An 18,169-nucleotide genomic window follows, 5' to 3' on the forward strand; every position below is an offset into this window, starting at 1 on the left:
CTAATGCTAGTGGAGTTTGAGCTAGTATGCTAAATATAGCAGTGTGGACTTTGTGGCTGGAACTACAGCTTAGACTTGTCAAGTCTCGGGGTCGGGCGGGCTTACCCTAAGGGGCCTGCAAACACTTACTATCAAGTGTAGCATTCCTGTAAGGCTACATCTAGACTGGCATGATTTTCCGCAAATGCTTTTAACGGAAAAGTTTTTCCGTTAAAAGCATTTGTGGAAAAGAGCATCTAGATTGGCACGGACGCTTTTCCGCAAATGCACTTTTTGTGGAAAAGCGTCCATGCCAATCTAGACACGGTTTTGCGCAAGAAAGTCCTGATCGCCATTTTCGCCATCGGGGCTTTTTTGTGCAAGAGGGCTTTTGCCCAAACGGGAGCAGCATAGTATTTCCGCAAGAACACTGACAATCTTAGATGAGATCGTCAGTGTTCTTGTGGAAATTCAAGCAGCCGGTGTAGACAGCTGGCAAGTTTTTCCGCAAAAGCAGCTACTTTTGTGGAAAAACTTGCCAGTCTAGATGCAGCCCATGTGTTTATTAATATGAAATCATTTGGGATTACCTCTCATAATAACTGTGAGGTCTGATCCAAAGTCAGTGAAAAGACTTTCCTTGATTTCAACAAGCTTTGGATGGGCTTAACATCTGGTAGTGCTTTGTGTGCTAACACAGAAGGTACCCTCACAGGCCCTGATTCTGATCACAAGTGAAATCCATTTTTTACTAGGGTAACTCCACTGATTTCAGTTGGTTTAATCCTAATTTACATAAGTGAGGAAGAATCAGATTTGTGGCATGTTAGAAGGGCAATGAAGTAGCCTAAACTCCTACAGATCTGAGTTTATTCCTGTCCTTTTAGGGTTTGGTTAACATTAAAGCCCCTTTGCATTGGTCTGGCAGAAGAAGGAGCCTTAGAATAGGTGTAAAATACAGTTCCAGTCACTCGAAAGCCTCTTTCCACTGTGGTGTAAAGAGGTCTTAGTACAAATGAGAAGGAGGCCCTTAGAATCTTAAAAAAAAAAATGTTAATAGCAGGTTTAATGGAAATGAGTTTAAAAGAGATTGCTCCTGGGTTGATGTCAAGTTTCTGCCGTTGGCAAATATTTCAGGCTGAGTAAACTTCCCCCAAAAACTGGGTCATATGATAGAACTTTCACATCACCAAATAGAGTCCTTTTCTTAGAAAATATGCTGATAGGGAAAAAACAATGATTTTAAATAAAATGGGTTCAGTTTTTGTTCATTATATTTTGTGCCAAGATGATTCACCTTTCCGGCTCTTTTCTGGTTTAGATAATGGAAACACATTCGTCTGCAAGGCAGCAGCTCTGTTAACTTCAGAGGACTGGGTCCAGTGGATTTTAGAGGAGATGAGCGTGAATGTGTAGATGAGAAATAGGATCAGCTGGGGGCCTGATCCTGCAAACACAGATTGCTTAAGATTAAGCCCATTGGTTGCAACTGAGACTACTCTTGTGCTTAATGTTTAGTGCAGATGTAAGTGTTTGCAGGATCACGCCCCTTTTACCATAATCATATTTTACCTACACAGAGGGTTGTGTAACTGCTTGATTATTATGCTCCATACTCAAAATCAACTTTTTAAATCTGCAAATCTGCCCTAGTCAATAAACCTTTCCAGGCCCCTGGGAAAGACAGGGGAGTCCTGTTCTGTGCCCTGGAATGGGCGGGTCTCAGGCAGAAGGGGTGGGGCTGGGAAGCGATTGCGGTCAGGCAGCATATAGGCTAATGAGTTGACCTTGCACACTGCTCTGCATATGTGGCTCTCTGGCCTTCCAGAGAGTCCCACCAAAGTAAATCGGGGTTCCACATGGGCACAGAGATTTCCTTGTGTGGAGCAGCTTGGGGGCTCAGGGTCAAAGTGTGTCATGTGGCTGGTCCTCATAGAGGGTGACAACCTACTCCTCTTACCAGCTGGCTCAAGTGGTACCCTGCCTTGAGCCTCTTAGAGGCACAACACAGAACGGCAGGCAGGGGGATGGAGAGGATTACGGTGGCTAAGTCACCTTTGAGCTTTGCTGATCCTGTCTGCTCCCGAATGCCTGGTATCCTGGCTCTGCCCATTCTCCGCCCCCCAGAATGCCTATTTGCATACTGGAAGCTGAGTGTTCTTGACCTACGCGCCCATGGTCTTGGACCAGGAAGGCTGGGGCTTGCCTCCCCCAGCCCTACCTTCACCCACTACCCATGCCTACAGCCCTGCCCCAGCACACCCCCTATGCCAGGGCTAATGGAGGCTCTTCAGAAAGCAGCTTTACAAACTTGCCCTGGCCCATAAACAGTGGGGCTTACAGCCTTCCTCAGTGCCTGCTCTAGGGGAACCTGCCCATAGCCAGAACTGGGGATTTTAAGTGCCATAGTACTCTTAGGTGGTGCAACTAGATATGGCATGTGGATAAGGATCTCACGCTAGCTGCAGGGCCACAGAGAACCAGGCCATACACATACATTTTTGCCCTCCAAAAGGCCAATCGGTCTTCCTTGAGACATTTATTTTACTGTCCATTGTCCAGTTCAAATCTTCCTAGGACAAGCTCTTCCTTGCTCAGAGATGGCTTAACTTCGCCCTTCCTGGACATCAAGGATCGTATTTCCGTTTACCACAATGGGAGTACAGCAAAGCCCGTGTGGAAGGCTTTGGAAAATCTAATCCAGAGTGACTGTTTTAGAGGTAAAATGAAAAATGTTTGTCTGGGTACTCACCACAGCGTTGTCTACAACTATGTAGATTTCGACGTACTTCCTTGCTTTCAGGTACTCTTGTTTCTATGAAAAACATTTTGCAAAACATGGTTATGACCTGTTCCAATCCACCCACTGTAGATTCAAAAAGACTATTTTATAATCGCATGTTTTCTCAAAGTTCCTGAAAGTGAAATGCTGCCATTCCCAGTTTACAGTCGAGACACTAAGGGCCAGATTTTCAAAGGTGCCTAAAGATGCAGACAGGGACCTAGCAGAATTTACAAAAGCGTTTTTGGGCTACATCGACCCTACAAGACAAAGTTGACTTAAGCTATGCAAATCCAGCTATGTGAATAACGCGGCTGGAGAAGACACACTCTAAATCGGATTTCTGTGGGCACTACACTGTGGGGAATTGATGTAAGAGTTTCCCTTCCTCTTCCTTAAGACTTTCCTTCCACTTTTCATCCAGGGTAGCGTAACAGGGTTGACAAGAGAGTGATCTGCAGTCGATTTGGCAGGTCTTAATTAGACCCATTATATTGACCGCCAGTGAATTGATCTCAGAGCATTAATCGGGACAGTAGTGTAAATGTAGCCTAAGTCAGCTGAGTACCCAATTCTCATTGATATTGTTTGGCACCTAACTCCCATTAACTAAGCCTAAAAATCTTTGTAAATCTGGCCCATAGTTCTTTTTTAAAAAATTGAAATTAACTAACTTTTGACCTTAGATCAATGTGCAGCTCCTATCGACCAATGATATTCAGGTCTATAGTGGGTAAACTACTCGATTCATTGATTCTCCACTGTCAATTCTATGCCTGTACCTGCAGGCAGAATTTGCCTTTATTTGTGTTTAAAGCTGCCTGCTGCTACATTAATTAACATTGCACAATGCTTTTGCAACTATAAATGAAAGATAAATTGAGTTGCCTCCAGCTGTGTACAGAGTTCAGCAGCTTGAGTCACATTTTATACATGCAATTTCATACATTAAAAATGTATACCTGTAAGGAGCCAAATTTTCAAAATGCCCACAAAGTGTACGTGTAAAGTGGGCAATTTCCATGGGCAAAGTGTGTATTTGCAGGTGCAATATTTGCATGTTAAATTGGGGGTGCTTCACCTGTAATTGGGGTGTATGTGCAGATTTTTCATGAATAGGGACTGATTCTGATGTTTGAGTTGTGACTGAAGATCAGGCCCATTTTGCTGAGACTGACTTTAGGATTTTACCTGTATTGATTGAAAACCAAATTAACTCAAAACAGATCGGCTACGTCTAGATTGGAATGATTTTCCGCAAATGCTTTTAACGGAAAAGTTTTCTATTAAAAGCATTTGCGGAAAAGAGCGTCTAGATTGGCACGGATGCTTTTCCGCAAAAGCGCTTTTTGCGGAAAAGCGTCCTTGCCAATCTAGACACGGTTTTGCGCAAGAAAGCCCCGATTGCCATTTTTGTGATCGGGGCTTTTTTGCACAAAACAATACCGTGTTGTCTACACTGGCCTTTGCACAAGAGGGCTTTTGCCCGAACGGGAGCAGCATAGTATTTCTGCAAGAAGCACTGATTTCTTACATGAGATCGTCAGTGTTCTTGTGGAAATTCAAGCGGCCAATGTAGACAGCTGGCAAGATTTTCCACAAAAGCACCTGCTTTTGTGGAAAATCTTGCCAGTCTAGGCACAGCCATCATGTTTTCCTCCCTTTCTAAGCTATGGGTCCCAACTAAAACCAACAATATATACAGTGTAGCAACCTGCATGGAACTTGGAGGGAGGAACACAGATTGGAGTTCGGAGCAAGTATCAGGAGTCGGTCTGTGTGCACACGGCTGGAATGCTAGTCCAGGTTGAAGAATCTCTATAAATAGTTGCTTTAATGAAGGACCTATTTAGTTTTATGAGCAAAGAATTCCCTCATGAAGTTAACCAGCATACAGAACATGAAACACAGATTGCCTCTATTTCAAATGACTCCCTAATTATACCTAATATCCTGTCTCACATTATACTTCTCGATAGGATTATTAATTTTCAAATCATGCTGCAATACACCCCTTTATGCCAGAATCACAAAAAAAACTGATTCTTAGAAATGTTCATAGGGATTTCACTCATCATCAGCTCAGTACTCACTTCTAGACTGGTGCTTGATCTAGAGGACTTTTTGATAGGATCTTCCAATTCCCAGGTAGTGTTGGTCACGCCACAAGTTTTTGGGACTTCCACATTTTCCAGGTTTTCGTATTTAAAAACTGCATGTTCCTCACTGTCTGTGAGCTTCATGGGTTGGATGAGGTATCTTTGACCACGCCTCTTGAAATATCCTCTGTGAAACATTGTTTTAAAACCTTCAGATTAGAATGAAGGGTCTTTGAGAACTCAATGGATTTTCTCAGAATAATAACTCACATTTGTACACCTACTGTAATGGTACACAGTAGAATTTTAATAGCTCTCAGATACAATACACAACAGCTTAAAATTGGAAGTAAAGAATGCCACCAGAACCTGAAATTCCAGGGGAAATTAGACTAGAGACGTAAAATTACTCAAACTGGAATTAAGGGTACGTCTAGGCTACAGAGTTTTGTCGACAGAAGTTTTGTCGACAGATACTGTCGACAAAGCTTCTGTCGACAAAGAGCGTCTACACTACATTCAGTTCTGTCGACAAAGCAAGCTGCTTTGTCGACATGGCAGTGTAGACGCAAGGACAGTTTACATGCAATAACACCTTCTGTCGACTGAACTCTGTTGACAAAAGGCGTTATGCCTCGTAAAATGAGGTTTACCAGCGTCGACAAAATTGCTGAGTTCTGTCGACGTTATGTCGACAGAACTCAGCGGTAGTGTAGACGCAGGTATAGTTTTGTCGACAAAAGTCCACTTTTGTCGACAAAACTCTGTAGTCTAGACACACCCTAAGTTTGAGCAGAATTTTGTTCATGATTTTTGTACCCATGAGATCTGACTGAGAAATGGACTTTTGGTTTGATGGGCAATGTTGGTATTCAGACATTTGTTTTCTTTCTAAACCAAGAAGAAAAGTTAAAATATAAAAATGAAAAGTTCTGAATCATTTTAAATTGGAAATGTCAAATTGTTTTGTTTTGACATTGGCGATGAAAACAAAATGTGCTCACATTCTGAAATTAGAATGTTTTCGTGTCAGTGTGTTAAACTGAAGGAAAACATTCTGTCGAGATATTGCTGACAGAACTCTGCTGATTAGAAAGTCATCTTTTCCCCCAGAAAATTTCTATATGGATGAAACTCCATTTTCTGCCAGCGCAGTTTCTTTAAAAATTGTTTGACCAGCCCTGATGCTAATGTTCCCAGCCTATCAAAAGATGCAATGGAATCTTTAATGGTTATAAAGGACAGATTTTTTAAATGGATTGCCTTTTGCAAAAGATTGGGTCTCACAGTTCCACCTAACACAAGCACGGGTTCAGATTGAATGAGAAGATTTGGCACCTCTGGCCAAATTGTTAACATAACTTCCTTCATCACGTAGGGGGGGTTCCTTTAGTTTCCTCTTTAGTATTAGAACGAGAGTGAAAATATGCAACTGCATTTCCTCCATATAATTGCTGCGTTTTGCTTATTCCTTTCCCTTTTCTTTATAAACAGTTTACCTCAGAAGTAGATATATAGGATAACTACCCATGCCCATTTTCACTTTGATTTTGCCCTTATAGAGCTAAACTTTTAAGATCTTGCTAATTCATCACACTGGATGCAATTGGGGCTGTCAATAAATGTCAAGCGAACAACAAGTCTTGTATCATTACACTAGGAAGACCATTAGCAACAATCTTACTTCAAACCACGGCAGGCACTGATGCTTGCTTCTGAGTCATTATCGTTTTGGATGTGACCGTCGTAAAAACAGTGGTCCTGTTAGGAAACAATGATCAGTTGTCACATTGGGCCAGGTGGTCAGCTGGTCTGAGCTGGCTTATCAGTAGCATTATGTTCTATTACGTGATCTGAGGCTGTGTCCCATGGAGAGATGATCATTTGTCTCAGAATATTGTCACTTTTGTTTTATATCCAACTAGAAGATTTATCTGGCAGATCCTTAACTCAATATATATATATATATTTGTGAGCATATATATATGAACATAAAATGAAATTGTCCAGGCTTCATTTAAAATCATTGCACTGGGGCAGGGCTGGGGATGAGGGGTTCAGGATGCAGGCTGGCCCTGGGGAGAAAGGACAACCCCAGCTCTCTCTTACCACAGCAGTTTTGGGCCAGGTGAGAAGTGCCTCTCCATGGCCACTGAAGCTCCAGTGGGCACAGCGGGGGGAGGGATGTATGTCTCCTGGCTGGGGCAGGTCCAGGTTCGTGTTCCCCCTGTGCTTCTCAGCCAGAGTGAGGAATGCAGCAAACTGTGCGCTTCCCCCTCGCTCCATGATAAAAGGAAACAGCCAGCAACATCCCTGTATGACTCTGAGGGTATGTCTACACTACCCTCCTAATTCGAAATAGGAGGGTAATGTAGGCATACTGCAATTGCAAATGAAGCCCGGGATTTGAATTTCCCGGGCTTAATTTGCATAAAGCCGTCCGGCGCCATTTTTAAATGCCGGCAGTTCGAACCCCGTGCTACACGCGGCACGGAGTAGCTAGTTCAGATTAGGCTTCCTAATCCGAACTAGCTGTACTCCTCATTCCACGAGGAGTACAGCTAGTTCGGATTAGGAAGCCTAATCTGAACTAGCTACTCCGTGCCGCGTGTAGCCGCGTGGCACGGGGTTCGAACTGCCGGCATTTAAAAATGGCGCCGGCCGGCTTTATGCAAATGAGGCCTGGGAAATTCAAATCATGGACTTCATTTGCAATTGCGGTATGCCTACATTACCCTCCTATTTTGAATTAGGAGGGTAGTGTAGACATACCCAGAGGGAACTGGTGGAATTCAACCTCCCACACCCTCCCTAACAGGCTCCTGGGAATTTGGAGACTCAAGGCTGGGGTAGTCTTGAATGGCAGGTGGGCGCAGTCCCAGCCAGCCTCTTTCACCTCCCTGGTGAGTCTGTCTCTTTTCTGTATGATATTTTGAGACGCAATCCTATTCAAGGCACATCCCATTTTCCGGGAACAACCAGACCCTTCCATTGCTTTGAGTTATGGTAAGAGGAAGCTGTCTACTGAATGTGGTGTTCCTAGCTCTGGCCATTCAGGAAGAATTCTTGAACAGACAAACAAACAAGCAAACTCTCTTAAATACATAGTAGAATCTGAGTAACAATGTTCTGGTCAGAAAGGAAATGGGTAATTGCTCTAAAATCATGTTACAGTAAAACTCCAATGGTCCGGTATTCAATGGTCTGGCACTCCTGATGGTCCGGCACTATCTGGAACCCGGAAGTGCTCTGGGCAGCCAGACAATTGGAGCTGCTCTGCCCCCACCTTCCCCGATTCAGCCACTGCTGAAACTGACCAGTGGCTGACTCAGGGAAGCCGGGGGCAGAGCAGCTCCAATTGTCCGGCTGCCCGGAGCGCTTCCGGGTTCCAGATGGTGCCGGACCATCAGGAGTGCCGGACCATTGGATTGCTCTGCCCCGGGCTTCCCGGAGTCAGCCGCTGGTCAGTTTCAGCAGCGGCTGACTTGGGGACGCCTGGGGCAGAGCAGCTGGGGTGCTGCCGGGTTGGTCCCGCAGCGCTGAGGGGCGCATCCCCCCCACTCCACCCCAGACCCCTCATAGCCCCCCCCTTCTGATAGTCCGGCATATCTGATAATCCGGCACCCCCGGGGTCCTAAAGGTGCCGGATTATTGGAAGTTTACTGTAATTGTCTACATTTCCAAAGGGAAATTATGACTTATAGAAGGTGACAATTCCCAGGTATAGCAGCTCTCTGTTGGTCTGTTGGCACAAAGGTACCCTAATTTTGGCAAGTCAAAGCAGTGTGGGCTTTCTCCTCCATGGAAGGATCTTCCAGTGGTTTACAGCTGCCTTCTAATTTGCCCTCTAATTGCCCTTATTCAGCAAAATCTTTTTTTCTGCCTTTAATTTTAAACATGTGTTTCCCATGCTCTCCAAGTTAAGCATGAGCTTAAATGTGGAATCAGGGCTAGGATTACTCTTATACTTAAAGTTAAGCACAGGCTTAAATACTTTGCAGAATTAGTGGGCCAAATTATATTCTTTCACTGTGAGCTCAGTGAAGCAAAGCACTTAATTATATGCTTAGTTTTAACATGATTAAGTCCTGTGAAGTCCTGTTGAAGCTAAGAATATGGTTAAAAGTTAACATATGCTTGAGGATAACCTTTTAAAGGAGGCCCAAGTGATTTAGGGATCTAAATTCCAGGGGTGCCGAGTGGGTTCAATGGAATGACTACCTCACATGGGTGTAGGGTTGCCAGATGGTTTCAGAAAAAATACCCAACAACAACAACAACAACAACAACAACAAAAAAGGACCCTGTGAGTTGTTAAGCAGAAAAAAACCCACCGTGGCCCCTTTAAAAACTGTGCGGTGAGGCTTTTTGGCCCTAACAGTCTGCTGACGGCCACCTGCCACCTTGCCTCCCTGCACCAGGCCTGACAGCACTAGGGTCACCAGGCTGCCTCTGTATTGAGCTGGACAGCTTGGGATTTTCTCCTCCTGGCTGGGAAAAAATCAGAAAGTACAGGACATTTTAGGTGTCTGGTATTTTCTGAATTTTTTTACCAGACAGGAGGTGAAAATACCGGACTGTCCAGTTCAATACCGGACACCTGGCAACTCTACAATGGGTGCTTTTGAAAATGTTACGCTGACTACTTTCTTGAATTGGGGCTTAGAAAACAGCATTTAAACCCCCATCTGAGTATACTTCTTTTATTGATTGCGGATGTTGGGTTTCACATTACCATTTAGCACCCACTCATCATCATACGTCAGCTTCTTTACAATGAAAGAAACATTGACGAAAGGAACATTATTTGAGAAAATAATGAACAATTGCTGCAGGCCTCATGCTGATGCAAATTAAGCTGAAAAAATGTTTGACCACTAAGAAGTGTCAGCAAAGCTGGAGTTCCTCAGTCATACAGCGTGTCAGATAGAGTTGTCTGTTTGGCAGGCCGTGTTTGGAATAATCTTTAACCAAATGCAAGCTTTCATTTGGTGAGAGAAAGAAACAGAACAATGAGGAATAGCTTCTGTAATTGTAAGAGAAATCCTGAAGTCCTTACACAGATTTTACTGAGCCACTTTTCTATTGTTTCTTTTGCCTTCTCCAGACAAAGAATATTTATTTTTGCATTTCAAATTGTAATTGCTAAAATGCATACAATGAACAAAGCCTTAAATTAGGAGCTTTTTTGTAGTTCACTGGGTCAAGACCCACAAACATAGTTAATTAAAAAAAGAACTTATACAGTGACTGCCTTTGTGCTTATAACTGAGTAACTCATTTGTCATGGTCTAAAGAAGCCAGCTGGTATAACCTGTAATACATTAATACAGCTACTGTGTGGGTGGGAGGCAGAGTTAGTGTAGGTGTGTTTATCTCATTTCATGATCTCCCTGAGATAACGCTCTTAAAATGAATAATGAAAGTTTCACAAAAGGAGCAAAGTTATGTGGTATCAAGCCATAGATACTTAGTCTCAAAAGGGCCCATTGGGAATTCCAGCTGGTCAGCCGGGGTGAGAGGGTATTCATCAGCTATCGACATGCAAAATGTTTTCTTTTTTGCAAAGAAAACTATGGTTCAGATTCTTAAGTGGTGTAATCTCATTGAGGTCAGAAACACCCGCTCAATCATCCAGGCCAGTGACCCTCTACCAATTTATATAAGCTTAGGATCTGGACCTAAATCTTCCATTAACGAGGGGATTGTGCTGTTGTTCACATACTTGCGAATCCCACATTGAATGCCACGTGATTATACATGTGCAGAAGAGCCTTCATGTGTTACCTTGACCTCAGGGCTTGTGGTCACTTCTCGACCATCATGTGAGTAATGAGTTTCAGAGTAATCCTTGGCAAACAGATCCCTGGAAAGAATACAATGGAACTGTTATTCAAGCTAATAATTCTGCTGGCGTAATCAAGGGACGGAGTAACTATGTAATGAGGTTCAAATCATTTTGGAAACACTAGCAAGCACAGTGATATTTTTAGTATCAAAAGACTAGAGAAACGAGGCTGCTGGACAATTAGGCGTCTTCACAATCCTTATCCAAACAAAGGGGGATTTCTAAAGTAAAACTCATGTCCATTTCTTGTATTAATATAAAATAACTTCCTGATAGTATACGACCATACAATTTTTTAACTACAGTTGTGGGGCTGATTCTTTCTTGGGTTACATCTTGGGCAGTAATTTGTAAGAGTCCAAAGAAAGTGAGTGTGAAATCCTGTTATTTTGATGCAATAGTCCTTTACACCTACTTTGACTAACATGCAGAGCAATGAAAGATCAGGCCCACCTATGTACAGACACACATACATTTAGGGACTAATCAATGCTTTGGATTATTACCCTCTGTTTGCAGTTATTCATAACTTTGTCAAACTTTAACCCGTGGAAAAATCCATACAGTACTTGGTTTGCAGTTAAGGGTGATTGTTTTCCCCCTCTTAATGTATCTGTATTTAGAAAGATGTATGTATGCAAAAGATGTAGATGCAAAAATAGTCAAACACCTCTGCCGTGTATATTGGCCAAACTGGACAGTTTCCGCATCAAAGGATAGACACAAATCAGGCATCAAGAAAGGCAACACACAACAACCAGCAGGAGAACACTTTAACCTCCCTGGACACTGACTAAGGCCACAACTCCACTGATGTGCTGGAGATCAATCTTCTAGCATTCAATTTAGCAGATCTAGTTAAGACTCTCTGACAGCGCGTCGGGTACCCCCGATCCTGCACTCCCGTAGCAGCAAGATGTGACTCCGCCAGCTAATAGAATACGGGTTTATTGTTTCTTCAGCATACAGCACAGCATAGACGTGGTGTGTACATAAGGAGTCAGGGGCTGGCAGCCCCAACCCCCTTGGGCAGGGGTGCATAGGCCCCTCAACTCCCAGCACTCTGCTTAGTCTCCTCTCTTCACATTTCTTTAGTCAAGACTGACTCTTCCCAAACCACCCCCTTCCTTTGTCCCAACTCCTTCCCAACTCCGGTTGGGTCACTGTCGATGTGACATGGGAGCCCTCAGGGCGACCCCCCGCTGGGCAGTGCTTACAGACAGAGACCAGTAGGGGTCATCCACAGCCGACATCCCAAGCATAGCGACCAGCGAGTGGACCGTCCCTCCACTACATCACAGACCCACTAAATCGAATGCTGAGGATGGTACCCGTCAGTGCCAGTACTCCTCATAGTCACAAGGAGTAAAGGAGGCTGATGGGAGTATTTGCTCCCATCAGCTTCCTACTGTGAAGATGTCCCCAAGCTCGGGTTAAGGTAAGCCAACTCCAGCTATGTATTTTACGTAGCTGGAGTTGTGTACCTTAACCCAACCTTCTGGGTCTAATGTAGACTTGGCCTACCAGATGTAAAAGTAGCCATCCTTTTACCAAAAAACTTCAAAACCAGATTACAAAGAGAAACAGCAGAGCTGCAATTCATTTGCAAATTTAACATGATCAAATTAGGACTGAATAAGGATTTAGAATGGTTCTCTCTCTAGAAAGGCATTTTTCACTCTCTTGTTATTCACACCTCCCCATCAACTCCCTACATCTGTGATTTCCACTCCATGCATCTGACAACATGGTTCTTACCCACAAAAGGTTATGCCCAAATACACCTGTTAGTCTCTAAGGGCACATCTACACTGCAGGGCAAAAGTTGAATTAAGCTACGCAACTTCAACATGTCAATTGCGTAGCTGAAGTCAAAATAGCTTAATTCAGCTTTTGGTGCTGACAACACAGCAGGAAGTCGAAGAAAGAACACTCTCCCTCTGACTTCCCTTACTCCTTGTGAAATGAGGGTTATAGAAGTCAGAGTAAGCAGTCTGCCATCTTGAAATTATTTCAGAATAACGGCTTGCTGTGTAGATGTGCCTTAAGGTGCCAGAGGCTCCTTGTTGTTTTTGCAGATACAGACTAACACCGCTACCCCTCAGAAACTAAATATGTGAGCATGAGATCGCTGGAATACATTCTCTTAAATCAGCACCCACTGACCACACTGCATTCATTCTGCATTCTGACTTGCTCGCCTGCACATTGGTCACCAATGCCTCAATTTTGCAGTTTTCCGAGCAGTCTGGTCCTAGTCCACCAAAGCACCAGAGTGGACCCACTGAAGTCACCTCCGCTTATATTCGATGTTCCAAATCTCGGTGAGCAATTTCAAAGGGCCACCATATTTTTAAAGAAAGGAACCTACCAGATACAAGGCTTCCCAATTCTTTTCCCTCTGCTGCCTTCAGATATTTTGATTAGGTTAAAGCAGGGCCTAACATTTATTTATCATTTCTATTTGTTTGTGGATATAAACCATTTGCCATTGTAAAACACATTTATACAACCTTTAAAAACACACCACTTAAAATGGACCCAAATTGACATGATGTCAGACATGAAGAACTCAAAAGACACACTTAGCCAATGCAAAATAATGAGCACATGTTATTTCATGTTTGCTGTGTACGGTCCAGTAGTGTTTATTGTATACTTTGTTTTATAGCCTCTTCTGTATGTGCCTTGCATACATTATATGTATAGACTAAGCACCCAGTCCCAGATGTTTTTTTCCTCTTTTCATTTTTCATTCAGTATGGAGTACACTAATAGGGTGTGTACCCGATACTGACCCAATACACACGCCATTAGTGTACCCGATACTGTGTGAAATATTATTCAAATCCAGGACCAGCAATATTAATTCACAATTTAGAAGTCTGATCACTTGTAAACTATCAGGGTATGTCTAGCCTGCATCCCTCTGTCGGCAGAGGGATGCAGATTAGGCAGGTCGACATTGCAAATGAAGTGGGGATTTAATGTGCATAAAAAATGGCTGCCTTTTTTGCAGTCTCAGCACTTTGTTGGCAAAAAGCGGCAGTCTAGAGGGGGCTCTCTCAAGAAAGAAAGCCTTTTTCGACAGATCCTGTAACTCTCCTTGTAGGAGGCATAAGGGATCTGTTGAAAAAGGCTTTCTTTCTCGACAGATTCTCCTCTAGACTGCCGCTTTTTGCTGACACAGTGCTAAGTCAGCCGAAAAGCAGCCATTTTTATGCAAATTAAGCACAGGATATTTAAATCCCCGCTTCATTTGCAATGTCGACCTGCCTAATCTGCATCCCTCTGCCGACAGAGGGATGCAGTCTAGACATAGCCTCAGGATTGTTTCTTCAGATTACTCTTCTTATATTTTTCCATTCTGAGAGAACATGCACCCCCTAAACAGGAATCAAAGCTCCACTGCATTAGACACAGAACAAACATAACACACAGACAGTCCCTGACTCACAATAATCTAGGAGTCAGACAATAAACAAAAGGTTAACTTAGATAAATGGGTAAGAGCCAGAGAACAAAGATAGCAGTAGAGGTAGGTATGACTTATAAATGGGCAGTAACAGTAGCTGTAGTTGTCAGAGGGTAACCAACTAACCAGTGCTACCCTATCTATCTATCTATCTATCTATCTATCTATCTATCTATCTATCTATCTATCTATCTATCTATCTATCTATCTATCTATCTATCTATCTATCTATCGTTTTTGTAATTTCTTCCTTCTGAGAATCTCAGGATTCTTTAAAAATTCAAACACACAACATCCCTAGAAGCTTCAGAGAGATAGCCGAGTTAGTCTGTAACTGAAAAAAATTAAAAAACAACAAATAGTCTAGCAGCCCCTTAAACACTAACAAAACATGTAGATGGTATGCGCTTTCATAGGCACAATCTACTTCTTCAGATGACTGGAGTATTAGAAGTCCAGATCCAAGAATAAATAAAAGAAGGCAAGGGGGAAGAGAGTGGGGGAAAGAAAAAAGAGAGGAAAAATAGTGAATTGGATTGTTCAAGTTACAAGAGGCTGATAAGAACATAGAATCATAGAATACTGGGACTGGAAGGGACCTCGAGAGGTCATCGAGTCCAGTCCCCTGCCCTCATGGCAGGACCAAATACTGTCTAGACCATCCCCGATAGACATTTATCTAACCTACTCTTAAATATCTCCAGAGATGGGGATTCCACAACCTCCCTGGGCAATTTATTCCAGTGTTTGACTACCCTGACAGTTAGGAACTTTTTCCTAACGTCCAACCTAAACCTCCTTTGCTGCAGTTTAAGCCCATTGCTTCTTGTTCTATCCTCAGAGGCCAAGATGAACAAGTTTTCTCCCTCCTCCTCATGACACCCTTTTAGATACCTGAAAAACGTCCCTGAAAGTAAGTCAGTGTTATTCTCTCCAGTTTACACACAGGAAAAACTGAGGCACAAATCAGGGAAGTGACTTGCTGTCCATTAAATCACAAGTCATGTTTGCTGCAACCAAGGTTTTAGAGTCCAACAGAATGCAGCAGCAGCTACGTTCTATGGGTGGCATATCTTCTTGTCTTTATAATTCTAGCAGTGGCTTGTATCTGTTTCGGGGTTGTGTCACCCAAGCACCACTGGTTCCATTCTGATCTGTTCTGTTCTATTCAGGTTTTATTCTGCTGCCACCAGTATGATCTTAAAACTTCCAATACTGCTCTGTCTTTGGGGCCTAAGTCCCATTTGCTTCTGAAAACTTTATCCTATGCACCTTCTTTCTAGTGATCTGGGCGACAGAATGAGCACATTATAAGAAAGGAAAAGTGATTGAACTTACTTATTTTTTTCTAGATGAAGTATCACTTTCTCTCCATTGACTTTAATTTCATATTGCATGCTGTCATCATATTTCGCCTGCAAATATTGGAATATTATCATGATGGTTATAATAAGTAGCAGCCTTACTGGTCTTGAGATGCCAACTTCCCCATGCCAATAAACCCTCTGGTCGTTATAAAATAAATGCAGGCTGAACCTCTCTAGTCTGGCACTAGTCTCTCTAGTATGGCACTCTGTGATCCGGCAACATCTGTGGTCCAGCATGATTTGAGTTAGCCAGATGTCCACTTATCGTGGGTGTGGCCAAGTTTCCTGCTGTCCCATAAAGTTGTTTTATAGCCACCAGCGTACTCAGCTGTTATTTAGCTCTAATTTACCTCGGTAATGTTGCTAGACAATATTGACTTCTTATAATCCGGCAAATTCTCTAATTCGGCACCTGTCAGGTTCTGAGGGCGCCATACTAGAGAGGTTCAACCTGAATCAGTTTTTAAATTACTTTAATAAATGGAGCTCTAAAATCTAACGTCTGCTCTCAAAGGTACCTGTACATCTCTGCTGACTTTGGTAGGGGACAATGCTTCACTTAAGACCGAGTTTTGAAAACTCTTAAGACTATGATTAATTTTAAGCATGTGAATAATCCTATCCCTATTCATTCAAGCATGTTTTTAACTTCAAGCATTTGAATTGCCTTAACTGAACCCAGTAGTGTGCTGTATCCTACCCTTTGTCAGTCTGGTCTATTAGATTGCAAACGTGTCGAGGAAGAGACTGTCTACTACTCACTGTTTGTGCAGTGCCTACGTAGTGGTAATTATGAAAGTGCTTAACATTAAGCATGTGCTTATGCTGCCCTTTCTTGGAGCCTTTAACCCGAGGTCTCAAAGTACTTTATAAAGGACAGTCTCGGTCACTGACCCATTTTACAGATGGAGAAAGAGAGAACCAGAGAACTTAAATGACTTACTCAGCATCTGCCTGAAGGTTGATGGCAGATCTAGGATTAGGAATCTGTCCAGAACCCTAACCACAAGTTTCTTCCACCTCCGGACAGGTAGATTTGGAGATGGAGCTAAAATCTCAGCACTCTGGAATGCTAGGTTGGTCTACTCAGCTGTTTTCCACTATCCACTGAACTGTACTTTTGAGCTATTCATGCTGACTAATGAGTTTGTTTACACTGTCAATAAACATATGCTTATGAGCTGTGCTAGGGCTAGGGGCCGGATCCGGCCCACCAAACTGCCGGGTCCGGCCAACCAGCAGGGGCCTCAGGCAACCTCCCTTCCTTCCGAGCCTCCACATGACACTCAGATCAGCCAGCGTCAGGGACTGTGTGCTTCTCTGAGTGCCATGAGCCCCTGGGGGGAGGCTTCATATGCTGCCCCCCCCGTCCCCCCAGGACCAGCACAATCTCCCAGTTCCCATTGCCCAGTTTCCAGAAACCAGCCAATGGGAGCTGCCCGGGTGTGAAGCACACACCCACATTCCGAGGCGTGTAGCGTGTGGAGAGCACATGGTCCTCGCAGCCAGACACGTTGAGTGACATGTGGGAGTGCGGAATGCAGGGAGCCTGCCTGAGAGTCCGGCTGGGATGCTGGTAAGTTCCTCCTGGCTAGAGCTTTCCTCTGGTACCTCCACTCCTCCTTTTCCCCAACCCTCTGCTCCCGTTCCGAACCCCTGCCCCACGTCACAACCCAAACCCTCTGCACCCTCACTCTTGCACCCATATCCCTCCCAGGTCCTACACTCCAATCCCCTGCCCCCAGGCACAACCCAACCCAACCCCCTGCACTCTCTCCTGAAACTCTGCCCCAGGGCACAACCCCTTCCTGTCCTAGGTCACAACCCAAGCCCCTGCACCCCATCCTGTACCCCAGCACCAGGTCACAACCCCCTCCAAAACCATGCCCCCTCTCCTATACTTCTTCTCCAGGTCAGAATCCTCTCTTTCACCCAGATCCCCTCCCAGACCCTGCACCCCGTCCCTACCCTGAGCTCCCTTCTGCACCCAACCTCCAACCCAGATGCCACACATCCTTCATTAAGAGCATGGAAGAATACGGCCCTTAACTTCATAGCAAATTCATGGAGTTGCCCCCCCATCAAAAATTATTGCCCACCGCTGAGCTAGGAGACGGACACTTACACTTTGCCACCTACTTCTCTGTGTGTCTGTCAGGGCCTGCCCTTGCAGGGGAAGGACTCAGCAGCCTGGTTATTCTCTTCCATTAGTATGAGCTGGTATCTGGATCTACCTTATCTTGAAAGTTAAGTACATTCTGACCCAAGGCAGAACTATCCCATTGTCATGCAAACAAATAAAAAAATGCGCCCTTTATTACCCCATTGCTGGGATTGTGGTTTCCTGCTGCATCTCTTTTATGCAATACGTGTAGTCTCTGTGGATATACCACTTCGTAGTCCTTCACCCCAAGTAATTCCCTTTGTGCAGTCCCTGGGGGAAACAAAAAGGTTTGTCAAAACAAATGGGTTTTTTTCGTTTTTTAAAATTCCACAGTGTCTAAAGGCTGCATTGTTTTGCGTAATTGTCCTGCAATTCATACAATTCTAGTCTAGCACTGTTTGATTTGTGGACCAACATGCTGGACTAGATTTTCAAGATGTCGCCTCTACTTTTGC

General features: G+C 43.8%; 1 protein-coding gene across 1 annotated transcript in view; it reads right to left on the reverse strand.

The window, feature by feature from the left end:
- The window catches only part of LOC102456835 (zinc metalloproteinase-disintegrin-like NaMP), a 68,497-nt gene that overhangs the window by 39,394 nt on the left and 10,934 nt on the right, over positions 1-18,169 (reverse strand). The window contains exons 2-7 of the mRNA XM_075911070.1: positions 17,872-17,984; positions 15,522-15,598; positions 10,648-10,726; positions 6,545-6,621; positions 4,855-5,047; positions 2,732-2,794 (exon numbers count right to left, since the gene is read on the reverse strand). Of these exons, the coding sequence (XP_075767185.1) occupies positions 2,732-2,794; positions 4,855-5,047; positions 6,545-6,621; positions 10,648-10,726; positions 15,522-15,598; positions 17,872-17,984 (602 nt within the window). The remainder of the gene's footprint in view (positions 1-2,731; positions 2,795-4,854; positions 5,048-6,544; positions 6,622-10,647; positions 10,727-15,521; positions 15,599-17,871; positions 17,985-18,169) is intronic.

This window comes from Pelodiscus sinensis, chromosome 28 (assembly GCF_049634645.1).
Source record: "Pelodiscus sinensis isolate JC-2024 chromosome 28, ASM4963464v1, whole genome shotgun sequence".
Lineage (NCBI taxonomy): Eukaryota > Metazoa > Chordata > Testudines > Trionychidae > Pelodiscus > Pelodiscus sinensis.